The following is a 17,598-nucleotide window of genomic DNA, read 5'->3' on the forward strand; positions in this document are numbered from 1 at the left end:
CCCCTCCTCCCCCAGGTGTGGGATGCCATCGAGGGGACCCTCCGCAGCAGCAATGATGAAGGACAATCCGGCATCACAGCCCTCGTCTTCCTCAACAACAGGTAACTCCTTGTGCAGGTGCTGCAGCTCCCCAGCCCCAACCTCCACAGCAGCTCCCGGCAGCAGAGGCTCGGCTGGGATGTCTCGTCCTTGGAATCAGTGTCATGGAATATCCTGAGCTGGAAGGGGCCCCCAGGGATCATGGAGTCCAACCCCTGGCCCTGCCCAAGGCACCCCAACAACCCCACCCTGTGCCTGAGAGCTTTGTCCAAACACTCCTGAGCTCTGGAGCTGTCACCATTCCCAAAGGAGACCATTCAGTGCCCAGCCACCTTTTCTTGCTGTCCAACCTCACATCCAGCCTAATCCTCTGTGAATCCACCTCTCACCAGCTTTCCTGGCTCCAGGTCTGCTCCAGCAGCCAGTTCTTCAGCCCTCAGTCTTGCCAGTAGCTGGATATCCAGAGGGTTCCAGGGCTGGGACACCTTCGGGTCACTGCTGTTCAGAGGCACTGCCACTGGCCAGTCCATTTGGAGCTGTGTCCAGTCTCCCAGCCCAGCTCTGTGCAGCCTCCTCCTGGGGTGGGTGGTCTGTGCTTGGCCTGGGGGTGTCCAGGTTTGGGGCTCGGGGAGGGGCCCCCTCAGCCCCCACGTCTGTCCCTCAGAATCGTGGCTGCCCGGCTGAACGGCTCCTTGGATTTCTTCTCTCTGGAGACACACACGTCCTTGAACCACCTGCAGTTCCGAGGTGAGCGGTGTTGGAATGTCAGTGCGCTGCCCTGAGCTCCTGCCTTCCCCTCCTCCCTCTTCTTCCTCACAGCTGAGTCTTCCTCACACCCCCTTCAGCTTTGGTGGTAACTGCTCCAGAAGCACCCGGAGCTGTGCCGAGCTGAGGGAGCTCCCTGTGCTGGGACACCATCCCCATGCTGCCCTTTGCTCCTGCCTCTCTCTCCTTTCTCTCTGTCTCACCCTTCCCATCCTGGGAACAGCCTGAGCCCTTGGCCAAGCACAGCCCAGCCCAGAGGGGCCCATGGGGTGACTGCTTAGAGCAGGGGGTTCCTTTGCTCCTGGAGAGGACAGAGGGGATGATTCAGATGGGATACTGGGGAGAGATTCTTCCCTGGAGAGTGGCAAGGGACTGGAATGAATTTCGTGGAGAAGCTGCGGCTGCCCCATCCCTGGGGGCAGCGTGCAAGGTCAGGCTGGATGGGGCTATCCCAGGAGCAACCTGGGATGGTGGAAAGTGTCCCTGCCCCAGGATGGTGGAAAGTGTCCCTGCCCTGGGATGGTGGAAAGTGTCCCTGCCCCTGGCAGGCGGGGTGTGGGACTGGATGGGCTTTGAGGGCTCTTCCATCCCAAACCAGTCTGGAATTCTCTGCCCCTGGAGGCCCTCACTCAGCTGTCCTTAGCTGCGGTACCATGCCCCAATTCCCCAGAGCCCCGAGGTGGCCATGCCCAGCTGAGGCCCGCGTTGCCCGCAGGTGGCCCGGGCAGGAGCAGCGTGCCGCCGTCGCCGGAGCTGTGCCGCGGGGCCGCGCTGCGCTGCCGGGTGACGCACAGCGTGGCCTGCGCGCACCACAAGCCCATCACCGCGCTCAGGGCCGCCGCCGGCCGCCTCGTCACCGGCAGCCAGGACCACACCCTGCGGGTGAGCGGGGCACCGGGGGGCTCGGGGGCCCTGGGGTCTGCTCAGCCAGGACCACACCCTGCGGGTGAGCGGGGCACCGGGGGGCTCGGGGGGCCCTGGGGTCTGCTCAGCGAGGAGTCAAAGGACAGAGCCCAGAGTGTCACCCTGAGCTGAGCGTGCGACCCTCGGGAATGGGTGACGCCAAAGAATTGTGGAATCACTGAGCTGGGGACAGCTCTTCAAGACTGCCAAGTCCAACCAGTCCCCAGCACTGCAAGGCCACCGCTAACCCATGTCCCCAAGTGCCACATCCATGTGGCCTTTAAATCCATTCACTCCACCACTGCCCTGGCAGCCCCTTCCAGTGCCTGACCACCCTTTCCATGAAGTTTTCCCAATATCCAACCTAAACGTCCCTCTCCTCCTGTCCCTGTTCCCTGGGAGCAGAGCCCGACCCCCCGGCTGTCCCCTCCTGTCAGGAGTTGTGCAGAACCACAAGGTCCCCCCTGATCCCCCTTTTCTCCAGGCTGAGCCCCTTCCCAGCTCCCTCAGCCCCTCCTGGGGCTCCAGCTCCATTCCCTGGACAAGCTCCAGCCCCTTCAGGTCTTCTTGTTGGGGGGGGGGACCCAAAGCAGCCTCCAGGATGTGAGGTTCCTCAGCAGGGCCAGCACAGGGGAACAGTCCCTGCCCTGGGCTGTGTCCACACTGGTTTTGACACAATCCAGGAGCCATTGGCCTCTTGCCCACCTGGGCACAGCTGGTCACGTCCACCAGCACCCCAGGGTCTTTCCAGCCCCTGTACCCCCAGACTGGAGCATTCCATGAGGCTGCTGTGACATTGCCTGAGTGGTAGACCCAGGTTCTGGGGTGTCCCTTCTCCGCTTCCCCTTCAGCTGTGCAGTCTCTGCCCTGTGACCACCCTGGCACTGCCCACCAGCCGTGACCTGCCCCTGCCCTGCAGCACCCCGTGGCCCCTGGCACCACGGGCAGGCTCTGGCTGTGCCACAGTGGGACCAGGGTGACCTGTTGTGCCGTGGGGAGCTCAGGTGGCCCCACCCCGAGCCCAGCTGGCCCAGAGCCTCACTCGGGCCTCTCCTGCCCCAGGTGTTCCGGCTGGAGGACTCGTGCTGCCTGTTCACCCTGCAGGGCCACTCGGGAGCCATCACTGCCGTGTACATCGACCAGGTACGGGGAGCTGCTGGGCCTGAGCCCCAGCTGCCTTCACACCTGAGCTGCTACCTGAACCCATCCTTGAGATCACACCTCAGCCCATCCCTGGCTCATCCCTGGTCCCATCCCTGAGCCAGTGGCTCAGCTGGAAGCACTCACCTGGCTTCCTCCATCTCTCTCTGGCCGAGCCAGAGTTTTCCCCCAGTTCACTGTGAGCTCAGCAATCTTTCCCTGGAGATCTCTTGCTTCTCTGTCCTGGAGCAGGGAATCCCTGTTCCTGCACTGCCAGCTGGGGCTGAGCAGGGCTGAAACAGGGCCTGAGCCCCCAGGGAGGCTCTGCCCCCAGTCCCTGGGAGGAGTGACAGTCCCCAGTGTGCTCCCTACAGCAGCGTGTGCCCCCAGGTGCTCTCCCACCCCACGTACCCCATGACCACCCTGTGACCTCGGGTGCCTCTGCACTGGGGCTCCTGGGGGCCCTGGGCTCTGTCCCCCAGCCTGCTCAAGCTCAGGAACAGGCAGGGAAGCCCTGGGCTGGCAGTCCGGGGGTGCAGCCCACGCTCGCTCACCTCCTGCAGCCGGGAGCGTCGGTGGCACCGTGCGTGCCCCGGCGCTGACGTGGCCCCCGTGCCCTGCAGACCATGGTGCTGGCCAGCGGTGGCCAGGACGGGGCCATCTGCCTGTGGGACGTGCTGACGGGCAGCCGCGTCAGCCACATGTTCGCCCACCGCGGGGACGTCACCTCCCTGACCTGCACCACGTCCTGCGTCATCAGCAGCGGCCTGGACGACGTCATCAGCATCTGGGACCGCAGCTCGGGCATCAAGCTCTACTCCATCCAGCAGGTGGGAGCTGGGGGCAGCTGGGGGGGCTAACCAGGAAACCAGGAATTCATTGCTTGGGTTGGAAAACCCTCGGAGTCCACGGAGTCCAACCACCCCCTGCGCTGCCAAGGCCACCCCACTCACTGTGTCCCCGGGTGCTACATCCACAGGGCTTCTAAATGTTTCTGGGGAAGGGGACTGCTGTGCTACCCTGGGCAGCCCCTTCCACAGTCTGATCCCCCTTTCCATGGAGAAATTCCTCCTGGTGTCCACCCTGAGCTGCCCTGGCCCAGCCTGAGGCCGTTCCCTCTCCTCCTGTCCCTGTTCCCTGGAGCACAGCCCGACCCCCCCGGCTGTCCCCTCCTGGCAGGAGCTGTGCAGAGCCACAAGGGCCCCCCTGAGCCCCCTTTTCTCCAGGCTGAGACTCCCCAGCTCCACCTCACACCCTCAGGGGTCCTCCTGGGTTTTCCAGGCCCCCACCAGACCCTGCAGACACCTCTGTTCCATGTCAGCCTCCCCGTGACACGCAAAGGCTCCGGTCAGGCTGGGTGTGGCACCGGGCTCTGCCCCCCGCAGCCCTCGGAGCTCAGCTCTCCGCCCTCCTCCCGCAGGAGCTGGGCTGCGGCGCCAGCCTGGGCGTCATCTCCGACAACCTGCTGGTGACGGGGGGCCAGGGCTGCGTGTCCTTCTGGGACATCGGCTACGGGGACCTGCTACAGACCGTCTACCTGGGCAAGAGCAACGAGTCGCAGCCGGCGCGGCAGATCCTGGTGCTGGAGAACGCCGCCATCGTCTGCAACTTCGGCAGCGAGCTCAGCCTGGTCTACGTGCCCTCGGTGCTGGAGAAGTTGGACTGAGCAGGAGGAGGGGCCGGCGGGGCTCGGGGCTGTGCCTGAGGGGACAGGGCCCCTGCTCCGTGCTCCATCCGTGCCACCGGAGCGAGCCCGGCCACCGAGCGGGGTGGGGCCGCCGCCCTCCTCTGCTCTCCCCGGTCCGGCACCTTCCAAGCGGACTCGGGGAGCCCCGGCAGCGCCATGGTGCAGAGGGACACGGGGCGGGACAGGGCAGAGCGGGGACAGCGTGGTGGCTCCCAGGCCGGACACCCAGCAGTGGCTGTCCCGGGCCAGCACCGCCCCAGGACACCGAACAGCCCTCGGACAGCCCCGGGTGGCAGACGGGAGAGGACCGGGACCGGGACCGGGACCGGCCCCTCCTGGGCGCGGCTCGGCCCCCACGTGCCTTAGGGCGCGGCAGGGCCCGGCCCGAGCCCGCCCGGGGCCGCAGCTGCCCCCACTCTATTTATTTATACGCTGTAAATAGTTATTTATTGGGGCAGGGGGCGCGGGGCCCGGCCCCGGCAGCGCTGCCCTTGCCGTGCCCTGGCACAGCTGCCCTGCCCGGCTCCCTCCTGCGCCCCGTCTGCAGCAATAGCACCTTCCTCCTCCTCCTCCCCTTCCTCCTCCTCCTCCCGCTGCGGGGCCAGAGGAGGCTTTTCTCAGGTTGGGAGCGGAGCTCTCGCCCCCCTCCTGCAGGCGCTGGGGAGGGACCCGGGCAGGGCACAGCCAGGGCCGGGGCAGCAGCCGGTGCTCCCCCGGGCACGGCCCCGCCCGGGCCGGGCTCCCGGCCCGTCCCGCCGTGCCCCGAGCGCCCACGACGTCTGTTCTCGACCCCCGGTGATTGTAGAGGCGGCGCCGGCCTGGGGCAGGGGGGCCCCCCGGGACCCCGGCCCAGCCCCGCGGGTGGCCTTCGCCCAGCTGTACCTTTGTGCTGTACAGGGGACGCTTTTTGTACGGATCGTGTTTTATAACGTGTGCAGAACATCCATTAAACGGAACTAACCCGAGCCCGGCTCAGCCCTGACCCCCCGCTCCGGCAGCACCGGGGCCCGGCCCTGCAGATAAACTCGCTTTATTTTAGTAGCAAAGAGCTGAAAAAGTCAGTTCTACCTGGAGTCAAACAAAGTGGGGCTGGGGGCCGGGGGGCCCCCGCCCCCCTCACGCCTTGTTGAGGGTCCAGAGGGGGTCGAGCATGCTGAGGGGGTCGTCGCTGGGCCGGAGCGCCCGGAGCCCCTCGCCCGGCTGTGCCTGCAGGAAGTTCTGCTTGTTCATGCGCTGCTTGCCCTTGAGGGACGCGTCCAGGCTGAAGGCCTCGGGCGTCAGCGAGGCCAAGAGCTCCAGGGAGGAGGAGGAGGAGGCCGGGGGGGCAGCGGGGGGCTCTGGCGGCCCCCCCGGCCCCTCGGGGCTCTCCCCCCCGACGTGGTTGCTGCTCTCAGTGTCACCCGGCGCCTCCGGGAGGGGCGGCCGCGGGGCGGGGGGCTCGGGCTCGGGGGCACCAACACCATCCACGACGCCGTCAGGGATCGCCAGCGGCACCTCGGGCTCCACGGGGCCCGGAGCGGGGCCGGGGTCCGCCCCCCAGCCCTCCCCGGGCTCGGCACCGGGCCCCCCCGCTTTGATGCTGAGCTTGGCGATGGTGGCCTGGATGGAGCTGATGGGCACGTCCCCCCCCAGCACCAGGTCCTGGGGGTCCTGCTGGAAGTAGAGCTGGGGGAGCGCGGCCCCGTGAGCCCTGGCAGTGGCACAGCTCCCCGAAGACCCCCGGCACGCCCCTACACCCACCTTGGGGGAGGTGCTGTTGGGGGGCTTGGCCAGGCTGGGGCCGCCCACGCCGTGGCGCAGCAGCACCTGCTCGGCGTGGAGCAGCACGGCCTCGAAGCAGAACTTGAGGTGCAGCTGCGGGGAGGGGACACGGTGAGGCCCGGGGGGTGCAGCCCCACGCCCCCCGGCTGCAGCACCCCGCCCGCAGTACCTTCTCCTGCAGCATGTGCTTGCGCTGCTGCCGCATCCGCCTCACCAGCTGCGCCAGGTCCGGGATGCCGTTCCCGGCCTCCACCTCCTGCACGGCGGCATACAGCAGGCAGAAGGCGCCGGTGCGGCCCACGCCGGAGCTGCGGAGACACCCCCGAGCCGTGACAGAGCCAGCAGAGGAGGGGGAGCCCCTCTGCCCCGCCCCGGGAGCCCCGGGCCCGGCTCACCTGCAGTGCACCACGACCGGGGTGTGCAGCGGCCGCTGGTGCAGGTAATGGCCGTGCACCTCCTGGATGAAGCGCAGGAGGCTCCCCTTGCTGTCGGGCAGGCCCCTGGGGGGGAACGCGTGCTCGCTGGGGGGGCTCTGCACTCAGGCCCCCCGATGGGTCAGGGCTGCCCAAACCCTCCCCAACCCTGGAGCCCGGGTCCCAGAACTGCCCCCACCCAAGATCAGGGCTCCCAGGGCCCCCCGACCCCCGCTTTGTCCCCCCGCGTACAGCTCAGGCCAGGAGGTGAACTGGAGGTGGGCCACGGTGCGTTTGAGGCTCTGGTCCCGGTACTGCAGCGTCAGCATCCGCTCCACGTGCGTGGGGGTCACACGCAGGCTGGTGAGCACCACGGTCAGTGGCCCGTGGGCCACGGGCTGGCCCCGCTCCGACGGGAAGTACCGGAGCACCTTCTGCCGCGGGACGGGCCGTCAGCACAGCCCGGGGACCCTCGGGCCCCGCAGGGCCCGGTGGCACCCGCCCACGGGCACCGGGCAGGGTGTCCCATCCCCGGGACCCCGCCCGGCCGGCCCCACACCCGGGACGGGACGCACCTTGTCCAGCTCCTGCTCGGACACGAGCATGACAACCACGGACACCTTCTGCTCGTAGATCATGAGCCAGAAGTCGGCGGCGGTGCCGAGCAGCGGGGCCTGGGTGGCGATGAGCGCGGGGCAGTACGGGGACAGGTCCTCCACGCGGCTGGCGTTGATGTAGTCGTCCTTGCCCGAGCGCAGCACGACGCGGTTGCGGTCGTAGGGCATGATGTCCTGGTGCCGGTTCTTCATGGAGTAGCAGCGGGCGATGGCGATGGAGCGCTGCCGGGCGTCGCGCTCCTGGGCCTCCTGCAGCTCCTTCCAGAGCGCGTCCAGCTCGGAGCCGCCGCCGGGCGCGGGCCGCTCCAGCCGCTCGGCCAGGCCGCGGAACCGCTCCAGCTCCGCCAGCAGCCGCCGGATGCGCTCGGGCTCCGCGTACGGGTCGGCCTCGATGAGCTGCACGGCCCGGGGCCGCTGCCCCTCCTGCGCCCCCGCCTTGGTGGGCTGCAGCAGCCCCCCGGGCGCGGCCGAGCCGCCGGGCTGGCTCTCGGGGCTGGAGGACAGCAGGTCGGCGGGGCAGGGGCTCTGCCGCGGGAACGGCGCCTCCGCGGAGCCCGGCGGGGGCAGCGCGGGCGGGGGCCGCGGCGCCGGGGGCTGCATGGGCAGCGCTGGGGACGGGGACGGCGCCGGGGACGGGACCAGCGGGCCCTGGACCACCACGGCGCCCGGCAGCGGCCCGGGGGAAGGGGCCTGGCTGGGCGGGGCGGGCGCGGGGGGACCCAGGGCCATGGTTCCGGGGGGCAGCTGGGCGCCGGGGGGAGCCGGGCTGGGGCAGAAGGGCAGGGCGGGGGACACGGCGGGCACCGGCTGGAGCCCGCCCAGGGCCGGGGGGCCGCTCTGGGCGGGGGTCCTGGGGAAGGGCACGGCCCCCGGGTGCGGGGCGAGGCCCGTGGCGGGCAGCTGGTCCTGCCCCGGGAGCTGGTAGAGCTGGGGCGGCAGCGGGGCCTGCGCCGGGGCCGGCGGGGGCAGCTGCGCCCCCGGAGCGCTGAAGCGCTGCTGCTGCTGCGGGAACTGGGCCGGGGGCGCCAGGGGGACTCGGGGGGGCTGCTGGAAGGGCAGGGGGGCCTGGGCTCGGCCTGGGGGCAGGAAGGGACCCGGGGGGAACTGCTGGGGGCCCTGGGCGAAGGCGGGCGGGGGCTGTGCCGGGGGGAAGGGGGCCTGAGCCGGCGCCCCGAAAGGCTGCACCCCCCCCGCGGGGTAGGGGAAGGGTGCTGGGGGTGCCCCCGGGCGCTGGGGGGGCAGGAAGGGGCCCGCGGGTCCCCGGGGGGGCACGGAGCAGCTGGAGATGGGGGCCTGGACGCTGTCCACCGTGGTGGTGGCCGGGCGGGTGCCCGGGGGCTCGTGGCCCCCCAGCCCCGGCTGGGCACCCACGGCCGGGGGCCCGTGCTGGGGGGACGAGCGCGGGGGCGGCACGTGGGGGCCCCCCCCGAAGGCCGGCTGCGCCGGGGCGCGGATCAGCGGCGCGGCCGGGAAGAGCTGGGGGGCGGCGGGGCCGGGGGCCGGGGCCGAGGGCTGCAGGAGCTGCCCCGGGACCCCCCCGGGGGCAGGAAAGGGCCCGGGCACGGCGGGAGGCCCGGGCAGGCGGTAGTGCCCCGGGAAGGGGGGCGTGGGGGCCAGGGGGGGCAGCGGGGCGCTGGCCACCCCCCCCGGCAGCATGTAGGGCTCGGCGGGCCGCAGCCCCCCGGCCAGGGCGGCCAGCGCTGGGGCCGGCAGCTGGCCCAGGGGCCCGGGCAGCAGCTCCGGGGGGAGGCTCCGCAGCTCCTCTGGCAGCTCCGACAGCGCCAGGGAGCCCAGCTCGGCGGCCTCGGGGCCCCCGGCCTCGTCCAGCGCCTTCTTCTGCAGGGGGGGCTTGGGGGCCGTGGGCCGGGGGGGCGGCTGCTTCTTCAGCTCCCTGGGGAGGGCGGGGGTCTCAGTGTGGGGCGGGGTGCTGCTCCCCACTGCCCCACGGGCACCAGGAGACTCCCCCTGCCCCCAGACCACCACCCACAGCTCCCCAGGCCCTTCTCAGCCCCGGGGGTCTCAGTGCCCACCCACCTCTCCAGCAGCTGCTGCCGGTGGGCCTCGCTGGCCTGGCACGCGGCCCGGGCCCGCTCCAGCAGCTTGGCCGCCTTCCCCTCCAGGTCCGTGTAGAAATCCTTCCCCTCCTGGGACTTCTTCATCAGGTCCTCATAGGCCTCGTAGGAGGCCACCAGGGTCTGCACAGTCGTGTTCCACCTGGGACAGGGCACGGGGGGGCTCAGCAGGACGCAGTGCCAGGGTAAAGGTGGGCACCCAGCGCCAGGCACCTGTGGGACCCTCTGCCTCCCACTGGGATGTGCACAAGGACAGGACAAAGCCACCACAGCCCAGCAGTGGGGCGGGACAGAAGTGAGGGCTGTTCCTGGGCTCTGAGCCCCCCCAGGGCTGCCCTCCTCACTCACTTGTGCTCCACCTCGGCCAGGGCCTTGCGCACGGCCGCGTATTTGACGTTGGCGTCCGTCAGGGCCTTGAGCACGTTCTCCTGGGCAGCCAAGTTCTGCTCCAGGTACACCTTGAGCTGGTCGTACTTCTTCAGCTGCTCCTCGAAGAGCTTCTGCCGGGACACGGGAGGGTCTGGGGGCTGTGGGACAGAGCGGTCCCCAGGGGGACGCAGGGGTGTCCCCAGGCCCACCTTCATCTCGGAGCGGTCAGTGGTGACCAGCGAGGTGGTGATGTCATCCTTCTGGATCATCTCCCGCAGCTGCTGCTCCAGGGACATGCGCTGGTCCCGCATCTCCTGCACCTTGGCCAGGATCCGCTTCAGGTTCTGCAGCACCTGTTTGTCGTCTGGGGGTGGGGCGGGCTCAGGGGCGGGGCTGATCCCGAGGAACCCAGGGAACCCGCGGGCTGGGATCTGCGGAGCCAGGCCTTGCCTGGGACAGCCGCTGTCCCCTTTGTCCCCAAACAGCGCCCACTTTGCTCGTTCCCTGCGGGCGAGCCCCCACCGCGCTGACACAGACTGTGCCAGTGCCAGGTGACACTTGGGGACATGGCGGGGACACGGAGAGGGACAGCCCTTCCTCCCCTAGCCCAGGGGCACTGCCAGCCCCTGGGGGCACACAAGGGGTACAAGTACAGCCCTTCCAGCCCCCCGGGCAGGACTCACCTTCGGAGAGCGTGGGGGTGGGCAGCGCGGCCCGCACCTGCTCCAGGGGGCCGCCGAGCAGGCGCAGGTTGCCCAGGTGCAGGTTCATGGCGCGGTGCAGCTCGGTGTTGGTGAAGCTCGCCTTCTCGTGCAGCTCCAGGTACTTGGAGCACTCCTTGCTCACCTCGGCCAGCCCCGGGGGGGACGCTGGGGCCGGCGGGACCCTCCCCAGCAGCTCCTGCAGCTTCCGCTCCTGCGCCTCGTCCTCCTCCAGCAGGTCCCGGATCTCCTTCAGCGACGCCTCCACGTCGGTGAAGACCCCCGAGAGCACTGGGGGGGCACGGGGGGCTGGTGGGCGTGGGGACACCTCCTGCCTGCCCCAGGCCTGGAGCCAGGCAGGGACACGGCAGCCCACGCGTTCAGTGTTGGGCTCCTGGGCACCCATGCCCTTGGGGTCATCCCCCCTCCCATCCCACAGGGAAAATGCTTTGGGATTCAGGAATTGATGCCAGTACAGAACAAGCCATGTGTGAGAACACTCCCAACACCTTGGGAATAATGCTGGTCCCAGGACCCTCAGTCCCAGGCAGGGAGCAGTGGCAGCCCCCAGCCGCAGGCAAGGAGCAGTGCCAGCCCCAGGCAGGGAGCAAGAGCTAGCCCCAGGCAGGGAGCAAGAGCTAGCCCCAGGCAGGCAGCAGTGCCAGCCCCAGGCAGGCAGCAGAGGCAGCCCCCAGGGACCCCAGCCCCAGGCAGGGAGCAGTGCCAGCCCCAGGCAGGGAGCAAGAGCTAGCCCCAGGCAGGCAGCAGTGCCAGCCCCAGGCAGGCAGCAGAGGCAGCCCCAGAGCCCTCACCCTGCATGGACTGCACGAGGTTGCGCACGGTGTCCGGGCGCACGCTGAGCGCGGCGCATTTCTCCATCAGCACGGGCGGAATGTGGTTGTACATGTCCAGGTTGTCCACGGTCTCAGGGTCCAGCTGCATGGAGTCCATGAACTGGCTGTGGGACACAGAGGGGTCCCTGAGGGGTGGCAGTGTCCCCCCTCCAGAGGCTCGGGAGCACTGGGTCACCGTGGGGCGGAAGGCTCGGGCCCCTCACGTACTCCAGCACTTCGTTCTTGGCTTCGATCTTGGCCATCACATCCCGCAGCAGTTTGGCCTTTTCCTCGCTGGGCAGCACAGAGCAGAACAGTCCATGAGTGCAGGGAAACACCCAGCAGCTCCACAGCCCCAGCTCCAGCCATCCCCTCCCATCCTGCTCTGGCTGGAGCCCGGACACACCTATACAGGGCCGACCAGGACACACCTGTACAGGGACGAGGCCTCGTGGGCAGCCATGGGCACCAGCTTGGCAAAGATGTCAGGGCCGGTGACCGCGGGGTCCGTGGGGTTGACGGGCAGAGCCTTCACCAAGGGGGCACCTGAGGGACACAGCCCGGGCTGGGACCGCTCCCGAAGGGATGCTGCCCTCAATCCCAGCAGGTCCCTGTCCCCAGGGGCCCCAAAGCCCCCCGAAGCTGACCTTTGACAGACTGCAGAGTGTCCAGCGCGGGCACGGCCTCGTGGTAGATGAAGTCGTTGTCCTTTTTGGCTGAATTGTACCTGGAAATGGGAAGTGATGCTGGGAGAGAAGGAGCAGGCGGCATTCCTGCTTCCCTAAGCTCGCTCCCAACAGGCTCAGCCCCCCTGGTTCTCCTGGGATTGCTCCAGCAATTCCCACAGCAGCCAGCCATCCATCCATCCATCCATCCATCCATCCATCCATCCATCCATCCATCCCTCCATCCCTCCATCATCCATCCTCAGGGCCTGGGGCAGTGCTGGGCTCTGCATGTCAGGACACCGGGAATGCTCCCCAGGCTCCCTGCCCACCAACATTCCCAACTCCTGGAAAAGGATGGAGACACCCTGGGGTGCCCCACAGACTCACTTCCCACCAATGACATCCATGGTGAACCTCAGAGCTTCCTGCACAGTTTCAGGCTGGCCCTGTGGGAGTGACAGTGGCAATCGCTGTCCGAGTGCTCCAGATGGGATCAGAGAGGCCTGGAGAGCCCCTGGAGCCGAGCCCAGTCCTGCTCCTCCTGCACCTGGCAGCCCAGGGCCCAGAGGGAGGGACTCACCTTGGCCAGCTTGATGGCTTCGTTGAGCTTGTCCAGGGCGCTCTGGAAGTAGATGACCTGCAGGAGAGCGGGGCTGGGGTCGGCCCGGGGGCACTGCCCTGCTCTGCACAGGGACACCAGGGCCAGAGCCCCCCAGGGCCCTCCCAGGGCACCCAGGACACGGCTGGGGTACCCAGCCTCTTCCAGGACACAAGCCCTTCCCAGGACCCCGATCCAGAGGCTGAAGAGGATGAAATGGGATGACACGGCCCCACTTACCCTCTCCCCAAATTTCTGCTGCTCCTCGGCCTGCTTCCCCATGTGCAGCTGGAAGAAAACAGGGGTCAGAGCTCTGTAACTCCAGGGAGAGCTTTGACAGGGGGAGGAAAACCCCAGGGAGCAGCCAGGGCTGCTCCAGAGCTGGCAGGAGCATCCCGAGGTGGGATGGGAGCACAGGCAGAGCCCCCCAGCCCCAGCTCCCCCTCACTCACGTGGGCCACGGCAGCAAAATAATAGATTTTCATTTGGACCAGCTTCTTCCAATCCTTCTGGATCTTGCCCAGCAGGGAGGCTGTCTCTGAGTTCTCCAGGGCCCGGCAGGCCTCCTTGTAGTAATCCACCACCTGTGGAGAGGGACAGGGGAGAATTCCACAATTCCAGATCCCAGGGGAACCAGGGCAGGGAAGGGAATCACCAGCACCAGCCCAAGGACTCAGATCACACAGAGGAATGGTTGGGGGAACTCAGGGATGTGTTTGGGACCACAGCCAGGGACTGTCACCAGCCCAGGCTGCTCCAAGCCCCATCCAGCCTGGCCTTGGGCACTTTCAGGAACCCAGGGGCAGCCACAGCTGCTCTGGGAATTCCATCCCAGTGCCTCACCCACCTCACAGACACAAATTCCCTCCCAATACTCCCCCCACACCTCCCTTTCCCTGTGTCCTGTCACTGCAGGCCCTTGCCCGAAGTCCCTCTCCAGCTCCTGATCCCAGAGCAGGGCTGTGCTGGGAGCAGCTCCTGGAGCTCACCTGGGCACTGATCCGGGCCACAAGGAAGCTTTTCCTGTTGTCCAGCATGGACTTCTCCAGGAGACACTCCTGTGCCTGGCCCTGCCATGGACAAGAGAGGAATGTCAGCATCCCCAGTCCTTGGGACAGCCCAGACCCCTGGCAGGACCCACTGGCTCCAGCCCCTTTCCCAAGGGGTGGATGTGGCACAGGGAATATCAGCCCTGAGGGTGCTGGGAGAGCCCAGGAATGGCACTGAGCCTTCCCTGATCCCCCAGTGCCTCCCAAACCTCCATCCCCCCCACCCTGGGAGAGAGCCCAGACCCCAGAGAGAACCCCTGGGGGACACTGGGGTCCTGTGCCCTTGGATGCACAGGGAACACAAACCCCATGGACACACTGGAGGAGTCCCCGTGCCCCCAGTCCCTACCAGCATGAGGTTGATGTTGAGGCTGAGGATCTGGTGGCTCATGTCCACGCTGTAGGAATGTGGGAAGTGGTCCCGCAGGTAGGTGAAGGCACCAGCAGCACACTGGAAGTGGGTGCAGGAAACCTTCATGCCCTGAGGGGATGGAATTGTTGGGTTTGGAAAAGACTTCCCAGATCATGGAGTCCACCCAGCCCCCAGCACAGCCAAGGCCACCCCTGACCATGTCCCCAAGTGCCACATCCACAGGGATTTTCAATCCCTGCAGAGATGGGGACTCCAGCCCTGCCCTGGGCAGCTGTGCCAGGGCTGGAGAGCCCTTTCCAGGAGGAGCATTCCCAATATCCCACCTGAGCCTCCCCTTGAGGCCATTCCCTCTTGTCCTGTTCCCTGGGAGCAGAGCCTGACCCCCTGCTGTCCCCAGGGTTCCTCCTGAGTCCCCCCTGGTGCTCCCCCCTTCCCCAGCTCTGCTCCAGCCCCTCCATGTCCTGTCCTGGACACCCCAAACCCCACAGGTTCCAGGTTCAGCCAGTGCCCAGCACAGGGACAGTCCCTGGCCTGTCACACCCGGCTGGCAGTGCCCAGAGGGACAGAGCTGGCAGAGCTGGGGCCGTTACCTCCTCGGACATGCGCTTGTCCATGGCTCCCAGCATGGAATGCAGAGCTCCTGTGGGGACAGGCGGGGGCTCAGCGGGGCAGGGACACCCCAACACCCCTGGGAACGGGGGCTTGGGCCAGGGAGCCCCAGGGCTGCTGGAGTCAGGGAGCTCACCCAGGTTGTAGAGGACACAGGCCTGCTCGTACTTGATGTCCTCGTGTGTCACCGCCTTGCCCGAGAAGATCTCAGTCCTGGGGGAAGGGGGCACAGGACAGGGAGCAACCAGGGATTCTCCCAGGAGCAGGAATTACTGGGAACCCCATTCCCCAAGGGTCCCTGGGTCTCCCCTCTGCAGGACCCCATTCCCCCTGGGATCCCCCTGTGCCACCCCAGGCAGGACACTGTCCTCCCCAAGGGGTTCCTGGGATCCCCCAATGTCACCCCGGGCAGGACCACATTCCCCAGGGGGTTCCTGGAGCAGCTCCTCCTCAGAGGATGGGCACAGCCACACCCTGCCTGGCTCAGCCCCCCATCCCAGATACCCCATCGTATCCTGGATCGCCCATCCTATCCCATCCCATCCCATCCCATATCCCCCATCCTGGATCCCCCATCCCGAATGTCACCCCGGGCAGGACCACATTCCCCAGGGGGTTCCTGGAGCAGCTCCTCCTCAGAGGATGGGCACAGCCACACCCTGCCTGGCTCAGCCCCCCATCCCAGATACCCCATCGTATCCTGGATCGCCCATCCTATCCCATCCCATCCCATCCCATATCCCCCATCCTGGATCCCCCATCCCGGATCCCCCATCCCGGATCCCCCATCCCATCACAGGAGCTCCCATCCTGGATCCCCCATCCCAGCCCTCCATCCCAAATACCCCATCGTATCCTGGATCCCCCATCCTATCCCATCCCATCCCAGATACCAAATCCTGGATCCCCCATCCTATCCCATCCCATCCCACCCCATCCCACCCCGTCCCTCACCAGGTGACGGGCACGGCTGCCTCCTGGCCGTGGCCCATGGGGATGCGGCTCTGCAGGAAATGCAGCTGCCCCAGGTACTTGCGCAAGGTGCTGCAGCCCTCGAAGTCCCTGGGCACGCTGACGGCGCTCTGGGAACGGGACGGGAGGGGACAGGCTCTGGGGACACCTGGGAAGGCTTCCTGCCCTCCTGCTCAGGAGGAATCCCAGCGCTGGGCTGGGCTGGCCGGGCCCCCCGGGCTTGGGGGACCCTGGGGCAGCACAGGAGCTGTCCCTGCTCCCCCCAGCCCGCAGCTCCCAGCCCGTGGATCGCCGGGATCATCCACGGGCTGCTCCGTGTGCCACAGCAGGGGACAGGAGCACGGCAGAGCCCCGGCTGCCCCGGGGCCCCCTCACCTGCCGGAGCAGCTCCAGCTTCCGCAGCTCCTCGTTGTAGCTCTCCGGGTTCTCCCCATAGTTCTTCAGGACAAACTGGGAGACGGGAGAGGGTGAGCGGCCCCGAGGCCCTGCCGGGCAGCGGGGGCACCGGGGACACCGGGCAGCGGGGACACCGGGGACACCGGGCAGCGGGGGCACCGGGGACACCGGGCAGCGGGGAGTTTGACACCCACGGACGGCTCGGGGAACGGGATCGGGGAACGGGATCGGGGATGGCTGAGGCTGGAAAAGGGATTTGTGGCACAGAGAAGGTGCCCCGGCCCCAAGGTGCGGCATGCTGGGGACACTGCCGGGGACCGCCCGTGCGCCCCGCAAAGCCGCGGGGGGAGCGACACAAGGCTGGGGAGCCCCCGGTGCTCCCCATCCGTGAATTCGGCGGCCCGGGAAGCGCCGGCCGGGGCGGAGCGTGTTTGCCGCCGCTAATGAAGTGACTAATTACCCGGGCCCCGCGGGGGCGGCAGGGACACGGCGGCGGCCCCGGGCAGGGCGCTCCCGCCCCTCCAAACCCCCGGCCCGCCCAGGCCCCGCCGGCCCGAGCCCGGCCCCACCTTCTTGACGGCGGCGTTGAAGGCGAACTCCCCGGCCTCCTTGAGGTCGAGCCAGATCATGGGCATGCGGGGCACGGCCTCCATCCCGGCACGGCCCGGCCCGATCCCGGCCCGATCCCGGCACGGCCCGGCCCGCCGGAACCGCGCGCGGGGGCTCACGGGACACCGAGTCCGCGCGACACTTCCGGCCCCGTTCCCAGGGCGACGCCCCACCCCTACAAAGAGGTGATCGCGCGGCCACGCCCACACGGGGCGGGACAAGCGCCGTTGCCATGGGGACGCCTCACCCGCTGATTGGATGTTGTAAGGGAGAAGCCCCGCCCCGAAGGCGGGGTGGTTGCTATGGTAACTGGCCACGCCCAGCCCCTCCCCAGCCCTTTCAAGGCTCCCCTACAGGAGTGCTGTAATTAATGACCCCGTTAATTACCCTTCTCCCCGCCTCCCGCGGCCCCCCAGAGTCCTGCTGGGTATTTGGGGCTCCAGGAAGCCTCGGTGGTCCCGGGCACACCTCGTTCTGCCCCAGGGCTGTTCCGACAACACGGATCAACCACAGGAACAGTTTATCCTACAATATTCCAGTAATGCATTTAACACGTTAACATAACTACCTGCTCCGTCAATTAACCGATGCATTCATTAATTGTTTGAGCCGTTAGCAGAGCTATTCGATGGGTTCGGGTACACCAGCAGCTCCTCAGCAGCTCCCAGGATCCCAGCAGGAGCATGGCTCCCAGCTGGGAGCTGTGCTCCACCTCGCAGCCAGCGTGTCCCTGTCCCTGTCCCGTGTCCCTGTCCCGGCCCAGCAGCCACCCAGCCAGGCACCAGGGACACGGGATGTGAGCTCAGGGACAAGGGACACCAGGATCTGGGACGCTGGTACTGGGGCCATCGGAGCCTGGGACACGGGGACAGCGCGCCCAGGTGACCCTGGGGACACGGCGTGGCTCCTGCTCCCCTGGGGAACCTCAGCTGCAGCACCTGGAGCATCCCCTTCCCCCACCGAATCCCTGTTTTTATCCTTCTACCAGAAACAGAAAATGAAAAAGCTTCGGAGCCAAAGCACG

The 17,598-nt window shown here is 68.0% G+C and overlaps 2 protein-coding genes across 2 annotated transcripts in view; one reads left to right on the plus strand and one right to left on the minus strand.

Annotated features, from left to right (window-relative positions):
• Positions 1-5,499, plus strand: part of LOC121355061 (SREBF chaperone) — a 36,209-nt gene extending 30,710 nt beyond the window's left edge. Inside the window, exons 15-20 of the mRNA XM_041470221.1 lie at positions 16-101; positions 704-786; positions 1,520-1,686; positions 2,770-2,850; positions 3,471-3,677; positions 4,268-5,499. Coding sequence (XP_041326155.1) covers positions 16-101; positions 704-786; positions 1,520-1,686; positions 2,770-2,850; positions 3,471-3,677; positions 4,268-4,513 — 870 coding nt within the window. The 3' untranslated portion in view covers positions 4,514-5,499. The remainder of the gene's footprint in view (positions 1-15; positions 102-703; positions 787-1,519; positions 1,687-2,769; positions 2,851-3,470; positions 3,678-4,267) is intronic.
• Positions 5,500-5,548: 49 nt separating this feature from the next.
• PTPN23 (protein tyrosine phosphatase non-receptor type 23) lies at positions 5,549-16,698 on the minus strand. The gene is made up of 25 exons (XM_041470213.1): positions 16,535-16,698; positions 15,945-16,019; positions 15,552-15,679; positions 14,734-14,810; positions 14,579-14,628; positions 13,965-14,096; positions 13,556-13,636; positions 13,019-13,150; positions 12,807-12,854; positions 12,549-12,605; positions 12,356-12,414; positions 11,948-12,027; positions 11,732-11,846; positions 11,529-11,594; positions 11,280-11,425; positions 10,450-10,758; positions 9,976-10,130; positions 9,746-9,897; positions 9,360-9,539; positions 7,284-9,216; positions 6,961-7,142; positions 6,691-6,795; positions 6,465-6,603; positions 6,275-6,388; positions 5,549-6,199 (listed from the first exon to the last, which is right to left on the minus strand). The coding sequence occupies exons 1-25, from the start codon at positions 16,616-16,618 to the stop codon at positions 5,651-5,653; spliced, it is 5,148 nt and encodes a 1,715-aa protein (XP_041326147.1). The 5' UTR covers positions 16,619-16,698; the 3' UTR covers positions 5,549-5,650.
• Between the last annotated feature and the right edge of the window lie 900 nt (positions 16,699-17,598).

Source organism: Pyrgilauda ruficollis, unplaced genomic scaffold (genome assembly GCF_017590135.1).
Source record: "Pyrgilauda ruficollis isolate IOZ18807 unplaced genomic scaffold, ASM1759013v1 scaffold242, whole genome shotgun sequence".
Taxonomy (NCBI): Eukaryota; Metazoa; Chordata; class Aves; order Passeriformes; family Passeridae; genus Pyrgilauda; species Pyrgilauda ruficollis.

Coding starts and splice junctions, on each gene's coding strand:
- PTPN23 (XM_041470213.1), bottom strand. CDS start 16,618: ATGGAGGCCGTGCCCCGCATGCCCATGATCTGGCTCGACCTCAAGGAG. Junction 14,097..14,578: donor ACAAGCGCATGTCCGAGGAG/GTAACGGCCCCA, acceptor CCATCCCCTCAG/GGCATGAAGGTTTCCTGCAC. Junction 6,796..6,960: donor TTCACCTCCTGGCCTGAGCT/GTACGCGGGGGG, acceptor GTTCCCCCCCAG/GGGCCTGCCCGACAGCAAGG.